At 43.6% G+C, this 20,915-nt stretch overlaps 1 protein-coding gene across 1 annotated transcript in view; it reads left to right on the forward strand.

The window, feature by feature from the left end:
• Svep1 (sushi, von Willebrand factor type A, EGF and pentraxin domain containing 1) overlaps window positions 1–20,915 on the forward strand; it is a 168,478-nt gene that overhangs the window by 91,099 nt on the left and 56,464 nt on the right. The window contains exons 15-25 of the mRNA XM_032903665.1: window positions 580–744; window positions 1,285–1,518; window positions 3,946–4,107; window positions 6,034–6,195; window positions 9,513–9,674; window positions 10,290–10,381; window positions 11,515–11,611; window positions 13,333–13,446; window positions 16,499–16,612; window positions 17,211–17,412; window positions 20,480–20,637. Coding sequence (XP_032759556.1) covers window positions 580–744; window positions 1,285–1,518; window positions 3,946–4,107; window positions 6,034–6,195; window positions 9,513–9,674; window positions 10,290–10,381; window positions 11,515–11,611; window positions 13,333–13,446; window positions 16,499–16,612; window positions 17,211–17,412; window positions 20,480–20,637 — 1,662 coding nt within the window. The remainder of the gene's footprint in view (window positions 1–579; window positions 745–1,284; window positions 1,519–3,945; window positions 4,108–6,033; window positions 6,196–9,512; window positions 9,675–10,289; window positions 10,382–11,514; window positions 11,612–13,332; window positions 13,447–16,498; window positions 16,613–17,210; window positions 17,413–20,479; window positions 20,638–20,915) is intronic.

Genomic DNA, 20,915 nt, shown 5'->3' on the forward strand with positions numbered 1-20,915 from the left:
CTATTACAGATGAAGCTATGAAGCCTGGCTCATTGTTCATATCTATTAATGAAGGGAATGGAGTTCAGGAAGATAAAAGCAATTTGGCTGGGTTTATACAATCATACGTCACACTTCTTGAACTGAAAACCTGGTGTCTGGCTGTCAATCACAGTGGCTTCAAGGGCACTTTAGACGTCACACATATCCATGTCTTCTCCAGAGGCACAAACCTGTTTTTTAAAGTCCAATTGCATTCATTAAGCGTATAAAGCCATAGGAGGAAGGTATAGAGGAGAACTCGGACTGATTAGAATTCTGCATGTCCCTCCCAATTACCCTTAAATTGAGGATAATTACCTGTTAACTTAAAGAAGTGACAAATTCTATACACCTTCATAAGTAAAAGGGTAATACATTAGTCTCTAAATTAAATGCAAAATGCTCCCAAAATAACAGGGTAAGGCTTGGGCCAAACTGCCTGCACACCAGGGGTAGTGAGTAAATGGTTGGGGACACTTTGACTTGTGGCGTTAGAACCTAAACATGGAGGAAGAGACACCTGCCTGACCACTTGTTTCTCTGCCCAATTCTCATCAGGACCAGGGGGCTGGGGTGCAGGTAACAGGCTGGATTACTCCTACGACCACTTCCTGGATGTTGTACAGGAAACGCCCGCCGATGTAGGCAAAACCAGATCATCACGGATTAAAAGAACTGTCCCATTGTCTGACCCCCAAATTCAGCTAATTTTTAACATCACAGGTAAGAGCAAATTTTCTATTTGCCAAAGCAGTATGAGGAGAAATTTGGAGCTGGGAAGCAAATTCTGAAATCTGTCGTGCTTTATGCTTATTAGGAAGTAACCCTAGAGATGAGAGCGAGAGAGAGAGAGAGCAGCTCGCTAAGCATGGCCATTGCTTTGCTGTTTGGTGTCACAGAGTCCTTTTCTGGCCCTTGAAAACACAAGCACCTGGTTTGCTTGCGTGTTGACAGGATAAACCAAAATGCCCATTTTTAATTTACCCTAATAATAATAATTCATCCCATGATGACGAATCCCCCCCGCAACAGGCGATTATTAACCCAGAATCGAAGAAAAGAATTCAGACAAACATACTACCCACGTGTGACGTATTCAGCGAGAACTGGTTGACTTTATTTTAAGTTAATCTTTTATGACGTACTTTAACATATGATTTCCTTGGGGTAAAAATTATTATTACAGTTAGCACCTAACACGTTTTCTGTACATGACTGTGGGTGCGAACATGCATGTTTAATATTGTCGTGTTTTTATCTCAGCTAGTGTGCCACTCCCAGAGGAAAGAAATGATACCGTTGAATTGGAAAATCAGCAGCGACTCATTAGGACCTTGGAAACAATCACAAATCGCCTGAAAAGCACCTTGAATAAAGGGCCCATGTATTCTTTCCAGCTAGCCTCGGAAACGGTGGTGGCTGACAGCAATTCCCTAGAAACAGAAAAGGCTTTTCTCTTCTGCAGACCAGGCTCGGTTCTGAGGGGGCGCATGTGTGGTAAGCCTCCTCTGGGACCCAGGCTCGGTGCTGAGGGGGCGCATGTGTGGTAAGCCTCCTCTGGGACCGGGCTCCGTGCTGAAGGGGCGCATGTGTGGTAAGATGCCCTGGGACCCAGGCTTGGTGCTGAGAGGGCGCGTATGTGGTAAGCCTCCGCTGGGACCCAGGCTCGGTGCTGAGGGGTGCATGTGTGGTAAGCCTCCGCTGGGACCCGGCTTCTCACTGTGCACAGATGTTGTCCAAGTGTGTCTAAAGAGCATTGATATGGAACGGGCCTTTTGCACTGTTGTGTGGTTGTTACCATACTATATTGTCTCAAGAAGCTGAGCACACACCATTGTTGGCGACAAGCCAAGTGTTTTGATGTGAAGGAAAGGAATCCTATTTCCGCTTATAGCTCTTTAAGCCTCATAGTGATGCTGGAGAAATGGTCAGTGGTTAGAGCACTGGCCGCTGTTGTAGGAGACCAGAGTTTAGTTTCCTCATCCACATGGGCAGCCCACAACCACTGGGGTTCTCCAGGGGTTCTGATTCCCTCTTCTGGCCTCTAAGGGCACATGTGTTCATGTACACACACACACACACACACACACACACACACACACACACACACACACACACTAAAATAAATCTTAAAAATGAAACCAGCTTCTTAACTTTTTATTAATTGCCCCAACAACAGTAACACATATTTGACCACTTCTGTCTGTTAGGTGTACACCTCTCCCATTTAATGTCATTAAGCATCTCTGTGATGCACTGTTAATGTCAATACACAGTAGAGAAAGCTAAAGCCAGGGAGTTACAGGACGTACTCAAAGACAGAAAGGGACATGGTAGACATTCCTAACCACACAGCCAACTATAGTGTTTCGATTACTTTTCAATTAGGGTAAAATTCACATGAATAAGTTCTTTTAAATGTACAATTCAATGGCATTAAGTTCATTCACAGGATGCAACCATCACTAGTCTATTTTCAGAACATCTTCAAAGTCTCCTGTACTCACCAGTCACCCCCCATTCCTCCTCCGTTTCCCCATTGTCACTTCTCTACACTGCTACAATCTGGATCAATTCCAACCTCTCTCTCTCTCTCTCTCTCTCTCTCTCTCTCTCTCTCTCTCTCTCTCTCTCTCACACACACACACACACACACACACACACACACACACCACCCACCACCACCACCACCACCACCACCACCACCACCACCATGAATGAGGTGAATCTCAGGTTAGTCTCCCTTAAGTCATGGCCCTTGTATCATGTTCATGAAGCCTCCTCCTTAAGTTCTAGCCATCACTCCTATAGCTTGCTTTTGCTTTTTCCCTAGTGTGACAAAAACCAACTCGTTGGAAGCTTTTAATATGAGCCTACTCTAGATTCTTCTTCCCTCTCTGAGAGAATCAGGAACTGACTTGAAATCAGTTGACTTGAAATCAGAAATTTCTCTCATCTCAGTGGGGTCTTCAGACCTGGGCCAATATAAAATGTTTGTGATGCATCATGGCTCAGCTTAGGGCCCACCCGAGAACTCATGCACCCGTCACCATAGCAATAGAGCAGAATCCATTTTCAATAGGCGCCCGGTAATAGCTGAATTCATTAGCATCTCCAGACCACCTGGTATGAAGTCCAGGCGACTCTCTAGAACATGTTGATAACCACTCGCTCAGGGAGCCTAACAAGCTATTTGACCTCAGAATTTCCATGACACTATAAATTCCAAAGTGTGCCCCTTGCCTTAGATGCCTTTGACAGAGGATACCTGAAACACTCCCTCCGAGGGCAAGCTTTCCCTCGCTGTTTTAGTCTTTCTGTGTGCGTCTGACTTCTATGTCTAGAAATGGCACTGCAATGGATAAGTAGTTTCGTTTTATTGGTGGGTGTGGGGGTGTTACATGCAGAAAGATAATTTAGAAAACATTTTCAGGGCTGGGGATTTAGCTCAGTGGTAGAGCGCTTACCTAGGAAGCGCATAAGGCCCTGGGTTCGGTCCCCAGCTCGAAAAAAAAAAAAAAAAAAAAAAACATTTTCAATATCAACCGAAGCCATCACAAGTTTAGTTAAATATTTGTTCTTTTATCCTTGCCTTCAGTTTTTCGTTGGCTAACTATATATTTTCTAAAATGCTTTCTGTAATGGTTTGTCATAGCTTTCCTCCCTCTTTCAAAGCCCTATCATATCAATCCCAGGATTGAGCAATAAACGTATACATCTTCTCAAAATAATAATCTACTACTATTGGTGTTTAGAAGTATGTATCCGGAAGGTCTACCCTCTGTGGGTGTAGAACTCTTACAGTGAAACCTAACGTAGACACAGTATACACAGTAGTTCCTAGACACACGCTTCATGGGGTAAGGAACTGATGGGTGGGTGCTTGGCTGCAGAGCTTCAATTCCCTGCCTGTTTTGTCCACAGTCAACTGCCCCCTGGGAACCTCTTACTCTCTGGAGCATTCCACCTGTGAAAGCTGCCTCATGGGATCCTATCAAGATGAAGAAGGGCAGCTGGAGTGCAAGCTCTGTCCCCCGAGGACCCACACGGAATATCTCCATTCAAGAAGCGTCTCAGAATGCAAAGGTGGGGGCTTAAGCTTTGACCGGAGATGGAGGGATTTTGTGCCCAGTTGTAATGGGAGGGAGGTTTCTTTGTCCATCACTTGGTCTTGGTCAAGGCTTCTGTATCGAAAGATAAATTAACAAGAGACAATCATACCCATTTATTTAATGAAAAATTTACATGGCATAGGAGCCTTTAGAAATGAAGACACAAACTAGGAAATGTGTGTTCTGTGCTGAGCTTGATGATGACGTGAGTGGCTATGTAGAATTACAAAGGGACAAAGAGTAAGAGAGTGTTGCCAAGGCCTGTTTGTCTGCATCCCCACCCCCACCCCCGGGCCCTAGTGTCCTCAGAGTCAAGGGTGCCCCTTTCCTCTGGGTAGCAGAATGAACAGGTCTCTTATGGTCTCAAGATCTACTGTGAGACAGGGAGATGGGGAGGTTCAGAGAGACCTGCCTGCTTCTACAATGCCCTCAAGTTCCTTTAGCTTAAAATATTCAGTATACAGCCATGTGTGGTGGTGCACAACTTTAATCACAGCATTTGGGAGGCAGAGGCAGGCGGATCTATGAGTTCAATGCTGACCTGGTCTATAGAGGGAGTTCCAGAACAAACAGGGCTACACAGAGAAATCTTGTCTGCAAAGCAAAACAACAACAAAAAATATTCAATATGCTCACTGCCATGCTTTGCAGCAGACCAGAAGTTCTCACCCTGTGGGTCAAAACTCCTTTGGGGATCAAAAGACCCTTCAATAGGGGTCGAATATCAGATATCCTGCATATCAGATTACATTAAGATTCATAACCGTAGCAACACTGCAGTTATAAGGTAGCAACAAAAATAGTTTTATGCTTAGGGTCACCACAGCAGGAGGAACTGTGTTGAAGGGTCACAGCATTAGGAATGGCGAGAACCACTGGGGTAGAGGGTTCTTAGCCCTGCCTCAATTCCTCAGTCTAAAAATAGGATGAAATAAAAGCAGTCCTAGAAGCAATTCTCCACATTCTTTCTTGTAGTTATAAAGTACTAATCGAATGTGTCCCTGGTCCAGAAAAATTATTTCTCTCTTCTTGGAACCATGCCTTGCTACACGCCTGCCCCTCTCTCTGACAAACTTCAATCCATTCACTAATTAGCCTGAGACTTTCACACTAATGAGTAGGAAGGACTTTCATGGCACTTCGCAATCAAGTTAGACGTAGGTATTATGTAACAAATACTGTTAGATTAGTGTTTGATATGAAATGATCGATTCTCTGTGGACTCGGAAATGAATCCCAGCCAACACAGATGAATAGATTCTTGCCTCTAGGAAAGGCGGCATTTTCTGCATTTCTCCTGTTCTTCACAATGCAAGTCTCTGTTGGAAACATTTTCTTTCATCATGAAGGAGGCACGCCTCACCTAAGTGATGGCTGGAAATTGTTCCTCCATGCTAAAGATGTGCAAGCAGTGGTCAGTGTTTAACGATAAATATAAATTCTAGGAGGTGACAGGTGGTTGAAAATGTCCCAAAACTGTTGGCAATACTGACAGTGAGAGTCTGTTGGAGAAACTGAAGGAAAAGGCCGTGGGTCAGTGAAACTGTTGGAGGAGGCGGCAGAAACCTGGAGATAGATGTGCACTGCTGTGTTTATAGGGATGGAGGCCAATTCGAGTTTCCCTTCCAGTCTCTCTTCCCAGTGCACAACTTGCTTTAAAGATAGTGCCTCACTGTGGTGTGGCTGAACCTCTGATAGGCAGCGATGGAAGGAACTGGGCATGTGTCTAAAACTTAGTGATATGCAAAACATGGCGTCTCTACCTTGTGTCGCTGGCTATAGAGGAAGTGTTCCTGTTTCCTTTTCCGTCCTGCCTTAGACCAGGGAAGCCCTACCCCACCCCCAACTAATTTTAAGCATCTTCATCCTGTTGCTCATTGCGTGGTATGTTTCCCCTCAGCTCAGTGTAAGCAAGGCACCTACTCTTCCAGTGGGCTGGAGACCTGCGAGTCGTGTCCGCTCGGTACTTATCAGCCAGAATTTGGATCCCGGAGCTGCCTCCCGTGCCCAGAAACCACCACGACTGTGAAAAGAGGAGCTGTGGACATCTCTGCTTGTGGAGGTTATCATCCACGCTTTCGATGTTTAGATTTATTTACATATGCTGAGCTCTCTGCATGGAGGAGTGGGATGCTTTTAGCAAAACTGAATTCCACAGTATGCGAAGAATGTAAATAAGCTGTGTCTCTTCGTGGGGAGCTCCTTGTTTCCAGCCCTCAGCGCTTCAGTGTAAACTATGGGCTCTCTGTGTACAGCACAAGACTTCTGTCCCGGCCTCAGTGATAAGCGTGAGGTTTCACGACTACCATAGATGTGCAGGTTTACGGGTTCTGTCCCTGGGGTACAACGTGCATTTCTACCTAGGATTCGGGCGGTGCCTACCTTTACTAGTCCCGGGATCACACTGTGGCAGCTACTGGTTTAAACAGAGATGAAGGGTCAGCATTCCACGTTGACTATCTGGAGCATCCTGGCTGACTATAGTTACCCAACCAGAAATTCCCAAAGATGTAAGCTAACGAGAAGATAAAAAGTCCACACTATCTCAAAACCAGAATGGACAGGCAAAACTCATCTGTGATGGGCTATGGAGATGGTTCAGTTACTTCAGGCTGTACAAACATGGGACCTAAGTTCAGATCAGCGGCACCTATGTGAGAAGCCAGGCACGGCAGCACATGTGTAATCCCAGCAGTGGGGGTGGGGCAGACAGGAGGACTTTTGGTGCTTGTTGACCAACCATTCTTGCCTATCCATGGGCTCCAGGTTCAGTGAGAGAGCCTGTTTTAAACAATAGCATGAAGAGTGATAGAGGAAGACACCCAAAGTTGACCTTTTGCCACACACACAAACACAAATGTATACATACACAAGTGTGTACACACACATGAAAATGCACACACACAAATGTCTACATACACATGAGCACATGCACAAATGTATCATAATAACTGTGTACACACACATGAACATACACATATACACATACTCATGATCATGCACACACATATACACTCCTAAATACACACGTGAACACATGTATGCATACAAAACTGTGTATACACACATACACACACATGAACACACACATGAATACACACACACACACACATGCATACACACACACACACAATCAACTTGTTGCTAGATACTCCAAAAGTTTGTTTCCCTGTAAAGCCAGTGGAGTTGTATTTAGAATAAATGGTTGGTTAACTGCCTCTGAAGTAACAGAGGCCAGCTAGAGCAAGCAGGTGTGCATGATGACTTTTAAAATGTGTGTTCTCCCATTCATGATCCTCTTACTTAAAAGCTCAAGATTTATAGCAAGAGAGTAACAAGACATTTTCTTGTTGAAAGAGTGATGCTCCTAAAAGCCAGCCTCTATCTGTCCCCATGCTCCAGGCTGCATAGCAAGGCATGCACACACTGTTACAGCCACGCATAGCTATAGGCAAAACCAGACTGAGATTCCTGGGACCTGGCCAAGTGAGGCGTTTACCTGTGACAGAGGGAGGGGTCTGAGCTGCATCTAAGGTAATGTAGTCCTCAGAAGTTCAGAGCCACGAGACATAGTGTGTTGGGTGACAAGTATTCTGTCTTCCCATCTGTTTAAACTGTCTCAGGGCACCAGGGTCATGGTAGAGAAATGTTTTAGACTTTAGATTCCTTGAGTAATGTTCATCAACCTACTGTTTGACCAAAGCTTTGAGAAGAGAAGATTTCTAAACGGTGGTTGAAGCGTATAAACCATGCCTGTGAGTCAAAGCAATCTCCAGGTTTGTTTGTTTTCTATGCCAGTGTCAAATAAACAATGCGCTTGAAACGGATCTGCTAGACACTCGTTGATTTTGCTAATACGTGAGCCAATTTGGAAAGAAAGTCCGCAGTAAAATAATATGGCCTGGGCCCCAACTTCCCCTGAGCACAAAGCAACTAGAATTTTTTAATAGGGAAGTGAATTCATATTTGACTTTTCTTTCAGTCTTCTAAGCAAGCCTTGAGGTTCGTCTAACACCAGCTTTGCAGTTAAGCAGTCCTAATTCCCAGAATGTGGCAGAGTTCTGGGAAATGCCCCCACACCTCCTCATGTTCCTACCCTAGTCAGCCACACTCTGCTCGTCATGGGTGACCAACTCAGCTATCTTTGTAGGTTTGGACCAACACTATTGCAGTTTAAACTGAGGAAGGTGTGACTTGTAAAATGGACCCTCACATAGTTTCTCTGAGTTTTCAACTCCCCTCCATCCTTCTTTCCTTCCATCAGTCTCTTTCTTTGTTGATTCCCTGTCTTTCTATATTGATCTGTTTATAGATGTGTTGTTCTGGGGGCTCTTTTGGTTTGGTTTTTGGTTTTTGGTTTTTGCTTGTTTGTTGCTGAGCTTATCTTACACTTCCTGAAAAGACAACACCTTTTATGTTTTAGCATGCTCAGAAGTGTTAGAATCCCTAATAGCAGTTACGCATCCTGCATTACTCCCAGGCTTATGCAATACAACTGTTTGCATCTCTTCTCACATACAAACCCTTTGACTGGTGGCCACAAATCTGAAATGAGCCCCATAAATGGCACCTTATCCGCCATTATTAACATATCCACCCCATGGGACAAAAGTCAACATTGTGTGAGGACCGGAACTATACCACCTCTCACTCTGACTCTTCCCGATGAAGTTAAAACAGACATTGAGGTGAAATTGTTGACCTCTGGCAAATAGCTTTGGAAGTATATTAATGTGTTTATTTATTTGTATATGTTTAGAGGAGGGTGTGGCATGTGGCATGTTGATCCATGTTGATTTATATGCTCACTGGGGTCAAACAAGCTTACACATCCCACCCTTTCACATTGGTATGCTTTTGTCCGTGGGAAAGGTTCCCGAAATCTATGCCATTGGCTTATAACCAAATTGTCCGGTAAACTTATTTAAAGGCCAGATTTATTGAGATCCATGACTACATTTGTTCTTCTTAACACCATTAGTAAACAGAACTTGCAAGGCAGGTTTCTCCCCGGCTATCTCAGTACACAATTTCAAATATGGTCTTACTATTAATATTAGCATTAAGTGAAGTCCCTGCATTTCCCTCACGATTGGAACATTAAGAATGTGTGTTCTGTGTGTGTTTAGCTTTGTGTTATGTATGAAATAGTGCTGCTATGAAGACATGAGCCACTGTTTACTGCATACATAAATACAGACGCAAGGTTTCTCATCTTATACATTGGTTGACTGCTTTAATTAGGTGTCTGGAACTTCCTCTTCCAAACCTAAGAGGTGACACCAGTATTTCAGTAGATTTCTCACGACAGAAGTTTAGGGATCTTGTTTTAAATGTAATGTGTAATCTATACACACAAATGATTTTTTTTCTTTGTAGTGCCCTGCCCAGTAGGAGAATTCTCCCGTTCTGGCTTAACACCCTGCTATCCTTGCCCTCGAGACTATTACCAACCCAATGCAGGAAAGTCCTTCTGCCTCGCTTGTCCCTTTTATGGAACTACAACCATCACTGGGGCCACGTCCATCACAGACTGCTCGAGTAAGTTCTCTGCTTCATCTACCAATCCCATGTTGAGTGTTGCCCATATCTGTCCCCCTGGTTTCTTCCGCTCTCAGCATCGCCCTCCGGGGTAGATTCCGATATCTGGGCTTATTAATTCACTCTTCTGTGGTCTTTTAAAACAATTTTATTACATTTGTTTATGTATGTATTAAGTGTATGTGTGCACTGGTGCGTGTATGCCCGCACACATGCACGTGCCACATCACTCGAGTGGCAGGAAAACAGTGTGGAGGATTCCTATTTCACAGTCTCTACCACGTGTGTCCTGGGGTGGAACTTGGACGCTCATGCTTGTCAACAAGCGCTTTTACTTACTAAGCCATCTTCCCAGATGAGTAAGGTCCTCTTGATGACAAGACTAGCAGAATTATTTTGGAAATGTTGCTCTTGGTAACCAACATAGGTCTCCCCCAGTGTCTAGGATGGAAGGACATGCCGCCCATGACTGTGTTTTCCTGTGCAGAATTACTGAAACAGAATACGTGTGGCTTGACTCACTCTGCAGCCAGATCTTACCCAGAGTATCTCCAGAGAGTGTAATTATGGGCCACACCAACCACACACTGACATTCTGCCCGTTTGTCTTGTTAGGTTTTAGCTCCACTTTCTCAGCAGCAGAAGAAAGCATAGTGCCCCTCGCAGCCCCTGGACCTACCCAAAACAAGTATGAAGTCAGCAGTCAGGCAAGTCTGCTTCCTACACAGAGTGTTTCTTTGATGGGATGCTTGAAGAATGATTTGCCATTCTATATATCGCAGAATACCAGGGTTGAAACACTAATCAGATTATGCATACTATAAAGGCCTATTTAGTTATGATTCTTAATAAGAATTTTTAAAAGATACAGTACTAGATGTTCTTAGAATCAAATATTGGAATTATTTCCCCCCAAATGCCTGCTCAGCAGTATGTAGATGTGGGAGGCTTTGATCACTAATTGACCCATCTTTGGGAAAAGGGGAATTTGGCTTACAAAGGCTTTTTAATAGGGGGTGAAAGATAATCCAGCTTTATTTCAAAATTATTTACATATTTTGTGACCAGAGAAATTGTTTCTTGGAATAATATGTGAAGAATTAAACACCATCACTCAGGAACATAACTAAACCAATTGTGTGTGTGTGTGTGTGTGTGTGTGTGTGTGTGTGTGTGTGTGTGTGTGTGTGTTCCTGGAACGGAACTGACAGACTCACAATGCCGGGTGGGTGTCCTGCCAAAACGTATATTCCCAGGCCTGCTTTCCAGTTCTGTTTTATTTTAGAAGATGGTCTGCTCTGTCAGATGCTATGTCAGGTATCTCGGATAGATTCTGTCCATCATCCTTAATTCATCCTACCCAAAAGCCCTGAGTCCTTTGCCTTGGATGGTTTTAAAGCCATCAATACTGTATTCCTTCTGTTATCCTCCTACAGTCTGCCACAGTGCGTCTACCTGAAAGTGGGCTGGCTGGACACAGAGACTTGCAGGACCCTCCAAAGTGTGGCACGATGGAGTCTACTGGCCACTTAAAAATAATATGGACTTCACACTGAGGCTCTGTTGTAACTGGCCTTGGTTGATATACGTTATATATTTCAAAAACATTTCTAGCGGATTGTAACATGCAGCCCACACATGGGAGCACTGTGTGTGTTTACCTGACTGTAGAATCAGCATTTGTGCCCATCCCTAACAGGCTGCTAAGATACAGCCGTACTCAGCTGCCTTGAATGAACTCACCTGGAAGCAGTGTCGTAACCTTCTAGCACCTAAGTAGGAATGCTCTGAACTGACCTGAGTGTTTCTCTGTAACACGTGCCTTTTGTGCCCCTGGTAGGTCTTTCACGAATGCTTCTTAAACCCTTGCCACAACAGTGGAACCTGCCAACAGCTTGGGCGTGGTTATGTCTGTCTCTGTCCACCTGGATACACAGGTACCATAGAGGAATACTAATTTTATCGAGTTCCATGTGAAATGTCTGCTGAATTAGACTTTGGGGTGCTAAACACAGACCATGTAAGACATTAGACAAGGTTAAGAAGAGGAAATATTGGGTTGAACGAGATAAAAGGCATGCATATCTAACAGTCTTCTTTGTACAGTTTGGAGGAAAGGGGAGGGCTTCACTATGAAAGCTAACACTATGACTAGGGGGTTAATTGGGTATAGTCTGGGGGTCCTATTCAAGGTTTTGTTCTAACACAAATTAAACTCTTGACATTCAACTTTGTCCAACAGAAACATTTTAAGACAAATTCCTAGCGATTACCATTGTTACTCAACTGTGGAAGTTCTTCTCCACCCTGATATCTGTTACTTTATTTCTAGATTCAAGAGAACACCAGGGATTTGGACTAGAGACTGTAAGAATTATGTTTACTTGTAGTTTGGTTCAAATTGTATCCACAATTGTTCACAATGTTCACATTGTTCACAAATGTGTCCAGAAGCAATTTTAGGAGAAAATAAACTACATCTTAAAATTGCAATTAATTCAAAAATAATCTATTTTCTTTAAAATATATCTTTTGCTTCAAAAGAAAAAGATATGTGGCAAACTCTGAAAGTTTTTTATAGAAAATTATATTTAAATAGAATTCACCAAAAAAGAAATAAGCAAAAAGAAATTTGGTAACAAAAGACACCTAACGCTAGCAAGAATATTGGCCTTCCAAGAATATTAGCCATGATTGGCTCTTATGTGTGCTTTCTTTTAAAAAATTCTGCTAACATTTCATAGGAAATACAGAACTTGCCAGGCTCAGGGTACAGGCATTTAATCCCAGCATTTGGAAGGCAGAGGCAGGGGGATCTCTTTGAGTTCAATGCCAGCTTAGTCTACAAAGTGAGTTCCAGGTCTGCTAGGGATGCACAGTGAGATCCTATTTAAAGAAGAAGGAGGAAGGGGAGGAGAGGGAGAAGAAGAAGTGGAGGGGGGAGGGGAAAGAGAAAGAGGAGGGTGGGGAGGGGAGGGGAGAGGAAGGAAGGATGGATGGATGGATGGATGGATGGATGGATGGATGGATGATGATTTCTAGGGATTCTACAATTGAGTGGCCATTTAAAGAAGGCATATAAATACTGCTTCTCATACATTATGCTTCTCATAACTAGAAGACTTGGGATATGGCATTTCTCTTTCATCCTAAGGTGATGCTGATGCTGATGCTGATGCTGATGCTGATGCTGAATATCTGAGTCCACCTGACAGAGAGGGATTTTAACAGAGCTATCCCAGGAAACGTGTGTGCACCCTACAGAAAGAAGTCCCACTGCAGGACATCTACTTTATGAGCTCAGATTTAGCAAAACTTGACCCCACCCCACCCTTTGAGCCAAGTGACCTTAGTACCTATTCTATATACTTTTGTGGGGGTTTTGCTTTATGACTAAAATTATAATTTGTGGCTCTGGTTTATAATTGCAAGCTTCCCTCTGCGTTCTCTTAAGGATGTAAGGCATTTTGCTGTTTCACGTGTAGTGTTCTAAGGTAGCTGAAGTCTGTATGAGAGCATGAAGTTCCCTCACTGAACTCAGCTGGACACTAGCTTTCCCTTATAAGCCTGGATTATGGAGCCATTACTTTCAAATGATCACGAGTGTTTATTACTCCCTCCCTTTGATTCATCACTTAGTGTTTGATGTACATTTTAGGCTTAAAGTGTGAGACCGATATTGATGAATGCAGCTCACTGCCTTGCCTCAACGGTGGAATCTGTAGAGACAAAGTTGGGGGGTTCACTTGTGAATGTTCATCGGGTTATACAGGTAAGGGCCAAGGCTCCACCTTTGCTATCTAAACCCGGTCTTGTTTTTGCATTATTTATGGACATTGGAAACATGTTTATATATCATTATGGGAGGAGAACAAGGTATCAATTTGAAATTGCCTACAAACAAGGTATCAATTTAAAATTGCTTACTGTTTATAAAATAGACAGGCCTGGTTCCCTCTTCATCCCCAAGATGGGAGCCTCCAAATGTTAGGTGCATAAAATGAAGATCAGGAAGCGAGAGGAAACACTGTTTTCCTGGTGGTAAACAGGTCCTTCCATAGCTCCTTACTAGCACCTTGCTGAGCTGTGGATCTGTGTGTGTGTGTGTGTGTGTGTGTGTGTGTGTGTGTGTGTTCATGTGTGTGTGTGTGTGTGTGTGTGTGCACGCGCGCGCACGTGCATGTGTGGTGGTTATTATGGAGCTGACACTTTTGCCATTATGGGCCCTGCTTTTCTCTTTAACTTGAGGGTGATCGTGTGTGTGTGTGTGTGTGTGTGTGTGTCAGAGAATTACAGCCTTCAAGTATCCTCCCTCCATCCACCTCACTATCAGTTCCCACGTTAAATTCCATTATAATGATTCTAGTATCGATAATAGAGACTTATGAAATAGAATGTGATTTATGATCTCAGAGGTAGTAACAACCTCATAATAGTGTCATGACAGCAATGGAGACCATATCAACAAGTTATCTCTGCACCTAACTCATGAAACGTTATACTAAGCTGCACTTAAATAACTATTTTAATTCTTGCATGTACATTATAGTCTGTATTTAATAAGTCCTTTACAATCCTTATTAAACATTTCCCAGGACTATATTATAAACACTTTATCACCAGCAAACAATTTTCCTGGTGAAATAAAAATGTTAACATGATTTAAGGTGACAATCCTTTGAACCACTTCTGACTTCTTCATTTGGGATGCATGACATGATGTTAGCCCTAGTCTTATGTGGAGGCACCTTGAGTTTATACAATAGAATTACGTGTTTCCTGGAAGTCTAATCAAAGATTTTTTTATTTATAAACTCTTTATTCAAAAAACTTGCAAACAGAAAAAAAACACACTAAGTTAACCAGACCCAAAGGCTATAGATCTCAATGAACTTCCGTGCAGTTTAAATAGTGATTCTAAAGCCATGGCATGCCACATTGGATTTTACACTTTCACTGTCAAATAGGTTGTATGCACTTATCACTCACTGATAAGTGGATATTAGCCCAAAAGCTTAGATTACCCAGGATATAATCCACAGACCATATGAAGCTCAAGAAGAAGGATGACAAAAGTGCAGATGCTTCAGTCCTTCTTAGAAGAGGGAACAAAAGTATTCATAGGAGGAGATATGGAGACAAAGTTTGGAGCAGAGACTGAAGGAATGGCCATTCAGAGCCTGCCTCACCTGGGGATCCAGCCCATATATAGCCCCAAACCCAGACAATATTGCTGAAGCCAAGAAGTGCATGCTGACAGGAGACCTATACAGCTGTCCCTTGAGAGGTTCTGCCATAGCCTGACAAATACAGAGGCGACTGCCCACAGCCAACCATTGAACAGAGAATGGGGTCCCCACTGGAGGAGTTAGAGAAAGAACTGAAGGAGCTAAAGGGGCTTGCAACCCCATAAGAACAACAATACCAACCAACCAGAGCTCCCAGGGACTAAACCACCATCCAAAGAGTACACATGGACAGACCCATGGCTCCAGCTGCATATGTAGCAGAGGATGGCCTTGTTGGGCACCAAAAGGAGGAGAAGCCCTTGGTCTTGCCAAGACTGGACCCCCCAGTGTAGAGGAATGTCAGGGCGGAAAGGCAGAAAGGGGGGTGGTTGGGGAGGGGAAAAGGGATAATGTTTGAAATGTAAATTTTTAAAAATGCAATTAAAAAATCCATGACAGAATTAGAACAGAAAACCCATTTGTTTTCAGTCCTCTTTCATAACGCATGTTCATGGCCTGCATTCCGGCCCTTATCATCCTCTAATATTTAGCCTTTCTCGTTTGCCTTCCCATATATTACACTGCACCCTCATGCACATTTGTTTATATACATTCAAAGATTTGTATAAGAAAAAGTCCTAAAGACTGAAAATAACCCCAAAGCTCCCTCCAGCTGGTAATCAGGCAGTCGCGGAACGTATGCCTGTGTATCTCTTACAAGAAGGACATAGCCTTTTGTTTGGTGAACACAAATTAAAGTGTGTGGTTTATTTTAGGGGCTGTGCCACATGGACCTGCCAAGAGGCAGAGGTGCTCAGGTTCTAACTGAGGGGCTGCAGATCCGCACACTTGCTGCCCACACTGAGGGCCTAGGCTCAGCAGGCGACCCACTGCCAGAGGCCCAGCCATTTCTGTTCATTTCCCATGCTCCCTCTCCTTGCTCTTTGCCTTATCCATATGGCTGCATTTCCATGTGCAATGGGAAGATGACGCGTCTCTGCATACATTTCTCTACTTAAAACCTGGGAGCTATTTTCTGTGCTCAGGACTTTTACAAAAATCTCTGAATGTATATGAACCAATGCGCATGAGGGTGCAGTTTAATATATAGAAAAGAGAACCCAGGTTTGAAACCAGCATTTTCGCCAGTACTTTTGGTCGATTTTGTGCCATTACAGCTCAACATCAGAAGGAATGCACAACAAAGAACGGTAACTATTGAATTTGTTAGAAAACGACTTTAAGATGATCACACCTCCTTAAAAATGTGGTCAGAGGGCCTGGAGGATGGCTCAGTGGTTTAGAGCACTGACTGCTCTTCCAGAGGTCCTGAGTTCAATTCCCAGCAACCACATGGTGGCTCACTACCATCTGTAATGGGATCTGATGCCCTCTTCTGGTGTGTCTGAAAATAAATAAATAAATCTTTAAAAAAAAAAAAAAAGGAAAACAAAAAAGAAAAAACCTCCACAAGCTCATTGGCCATAATTTCCAATTCCTGCTTTCACTCTGAAACACTTTCTTTAAAAAAAAAAAAAAACAAAAACAAAAAACCTCATATTTTCTCCAGCTCAAAGACTCTGTGGTTCTTTTCAGGTCAAATATGTGAAGAAAATATAAATGAGTGCAGCTCCAGCCCGTGCTTGAATAAAGGAACCTGCACTGACGGTTTGGCGAGCTACCGCTGCACCTGCGTGAGCGGATACGTCGGTAAGACGTGCGCATTTCCTCCCTTTCTCCAAAATTCTGTGAATAAAGGTCGCTGCACTGACCAATTGATGTGTCGTGTAAATATTATGTTACGTAATGCAATGTCTAAGTATTACACTTGGGTTTTATGAACATACTGTTGGAGACAGGTCGTGCAAATGTTGTTCATAAACTGAAGGTAAAGGACGCACAGTAATGTATCTTACAAACTGATGAAAGAAATGTGGATAAAGAAACATGTACTTAGTTGTTAGGGAAGAAGTCTGAGGGGGGAAATCCTAGGGGAGGAAACACATGAGGCCAAAGGAACAGGAAAAAAAAACAGAACTAGATTTGTCATCCTTTTGAACGTTGTTTTAGCTCAATGCCTGTTGCTGAGCATAGTGTAGAAAAAATGATAAAATGAGCTGAGTTTAGAAACTGCAGAATCCTGAAACGTCTCAGCAAAACCAGAGCCATTACAGGCTGCATCGTGAGCGGGTTTAGTGGCAGTGGCTCTGCAGCGTTCTGCCTTAGGTGCAGCCAGGGAGTCACATGTGGCTTGCTTGTCTTCTGGAGGGAACCCATCCAGCTCTTTCTCGTCCTCTCCCATCCCCAGGTGTGCACTGTGAAACAGACGTCAATGAATGCCAGTCGAGCCCCTGCTTAAACAATGCCGTTTGTAAAGACCAAGTTGGGGGTTTCTCGTGCAAATGCCCACCTGGATTTTTGGGTACTCGGTGTGAGAAAAATGTGGATGAGTGTCTCAGCCAGCCATGCCAAAACGGAGCCACTTGTAAGGATGGCGCCAACAGTTTCAGGTAAAAGGCCATGTCTAGAGTTTCACTTTCTGTTTCCCTGACTGAGTAGTCACTGGGGAGTCTGAATGGAGTATTAAATGCAAAGCCCCAAGTCAGCTATCCCCATGTGCTGACTCAAAAAAAGGCACCATAGAGTCTCACCACCACTTACGATAAGTCAGGACTAAGCCTAGATGTGAACCTAGAGAGTTTTCGTTGCTCTTGTTTGGTGCGTGCATGTGTCCGTGCATGTGTGCATGTGTGTTTTGTGATAGTCTCCTACACGTAGAACAGGCTAGCCTGGAACTCACCTATGTAGTCGAGGATGATTTTAAACCTCTGAGCCTCCTGCCTCTACCTGCCAAGTGCTGGAATCACATGAACGGACCATCGGGCCTGGTGTTCTGCAGTTTTGTGGGGATAGCCCACAGCTTCCTGCATGTTAGGTAAACATCACTGAACTATATACTTCCAACCCGAACCTGTAGTTTTAAGATAGGCAACCTAAGTTGTTTGCAGCCTATGCATGTAGTGAGAGCCAGGTTTAGAAACTTTGGCTCTTGGCAAATTCCAGAAGATGAAAGGAGAGGCTGGAGAGGTGGGCTGGCTGTCACGTGCTTGCTAAGAAAGCATGATCCCTTGCACCTGTGTAAAACAAAGCTCGATGTGGCAGGACGAATCTGTAATCACAAGGATGGGATGGCAGGGACAGGTGGATTCTAGGGCTCACTGGTCAGCCAGATTAGCCAAGATGGTGAACTCCGAGTTCAGTAAGATCCTGTGTAGACAATGATAGAGATATACACATGACACCAACCTCTGTCCACACACACACACACACACACACACACACACACCACACACATACACATACACACACACATACACACATACACACATACACACACATACACACATACACACACATACACACACACAAATACACACACACATACACACACACACACATACATACACACACACATATACACACACACACAGGAACACCATGTGCACACACATATGGGAACACACACATGTACACACACATGCATGAACAAGCACATGCACACATGAACATACACATGCATGCGTGAATGAGCACATATATGTATACACATACAACTTGGAAATGCACACACACGCATGCACACGCATGCATGAGCAAACACATACACATGGGAACATACACAAGAACACATACACACATATGCATGAATGAGTGCACACAAAGGAACATACAACACACAGGCACACATGCACACACACACATGTATGCATGAATGAGCACACACACATGATGAAAAGAAAGAAGGACAATCCCAGGGAACAGAAGTTAATATATTAGCACTAGACAAACACACACACACACACACACACACACACACATACAATATTTTCAAACATTTTACATTTGTTGCACTAACTATGTAAAGCTGACAATTCTTGCACTGAGTAAAATTAAAATGGGCTACATGACCATACTGCCTGAGAGCCCATGTGCATTGGAATTCTGTGCTGTTTTAACATCTACTTTAGAAATCTTTCATCATAAGAAACCTAACCAACGTGGGTACAGGTACAGTAATAAAAGCTGAGCCTTCGTGGGTGAAATACAAGTTTTTGGGAGACAGACTTTGCCTTCCTGAGGGAGCACTTAGGGTGTCAGTAGAATGTAGTTTACAAAATGGCCCCTCCATTGATCTTCTGGAGACGCCTGTGCATCCCCCAGCCTGCAGGGAGACACGGGAGACTGCATTTCTGCAGTGCAAAGCATAGGCTGCTCTTGCTGGTGAACCTTCGTGATTGCCATGGACCTAAAGCTGCTGCTGGGCCTATTAGCTCGCAAAATTAGCTAATAGCTCCAGATTTGCCCCTGCCATTTACCACCTTCCTACGAACAGCCAAAGCTGTATGCACATAAATATGTACAAGGAAGGGGGTTAGGCCAGAGAAATTTGTGTCGTCTGTGTGGAAGCGAAGTGTTATCGATATAACTTCATTTTCTCATGGAAGCTTCACATTTTCTAAGGTAGAGCATCTCGCCATAAGCGGTAAGAAATGTTCAGTTCTGACTTCATCCCTGGGTTCAAAACGATAGAAGAATGTGTAACTCATCTAGAGTCAGAGGAAAAGAGAAAATGAGCTGTCTCCAGGATGCAGTACTGTTGATTAAGTGAGCGTCATAGGCCGAGCTACGGCAGTGTCATACGGCAGTGTCGTGACGTCAGATAAAGATGAGTGAGCTGCTGGCCAAAACAGACTTACCATAAAGTGCCGAGACCCAGCCAAGATGGCCCCGCACGCTAAGATCTCCTTTTAAACTCCTCCAGTGGTGTACGCACCCTAGTCACCTCAGACCAAGGTCAAAGACAGCTCCAGGTGAATGTGCTAATGTTGACAATCTGACCTCCAGCCTCACGGAAAACTGAGAAGAATAATAAAGGCATGCATTCATCTCTATGATTAGCAACCCTTCATATCTGCCATAATTGATCCACACCTTTTGTTTTAAAAGAATAAGCTCTAAAGATAGAGTTGGATTCCCTCCAGTTTGCAAACACATACACAGCACACACACACACACACACACACACACACACACACACACACACACACTTTCCTACTAGTAATCAAAATCCTGAAATTTCCATATAGACATCTATAGGATTCATTTAGGGTTTATATTGTATGTCCACGAATGACTTAACAGCTGTGGCAAACTTTACCTCATCAGTAAAGAGGGAAGGACAGCAGCATTGTTATTATTTTAACATTGGCTTAATAAATCAAAGGGCTTTGAGCTGTCCACATTTTCCTAGGAATTTCTGTGGGGAGAAGACTCAGCATACATAAACTCTACAACTAGCCATATGTACACTTAGACCAGAATTACTTTTCTCTTTATTTTGTTCTGTTTGTGATATAGTCTTAAAGGTGTTCAATCACAATCAGGTGAATGGGAAAATAAATAATTTAAGCACTTTTCCCCCTAAGTCTTCTGAGACAAGGTTGTGGTTAGCTGGGGACATGGCTTCTTCAATAAATCCACTCATGGCTCTTGTTGCTGCATTTCATTTTCTTCCAGGTGTCAATGTCCAGCAGGCTTCACAGGGCCACACTGTGAACTGAACATCAATGAGTGTCAGTCCAACCCATGCAGGAACCAGGCCACCTGCGTGGATGAACTAAACTCATACAGTTGTAAATGTCGGCCAGGATTTTCAGGCCGCAGGTGTGAGACAGGTATGTTTGAACTCAGGTGTGAAAAGGGTATGTTTGAGCACAGGTGTGAGAGAGGTGTATATGGACTGAGGTGTAGGACAGGTGTGTATGAATCAAGGTGTGAGAGAGGTGTATATGGACTGAGGTGTGGGACAGGTGTGTATGAACTCAGGTGTGGGACAGGTTTGTATGAACTCAGGTGTGAGACAGGTTCATATGAACTCAGGTTGGGACATGTGTGTATGAATGCAGGTATAAGATAGCTGTATGACCTCAGGTATGGGAAAGGTATGTGTGAA

Source organism: Rattus rattus, chromosome 1 (genome assembly GCF_011064425.1).
Source record: "Rattus rattus isolate New Zealand chromosome 1, Rrattus_CSIRO_v1, whole genome shotgun sequence".
Classification (NCBI taxonomy): Eukaryota; Metazoa; Chordata; class Mammalia; order Rodentia; family Muridae; genus Rattus; species Rattus rattus.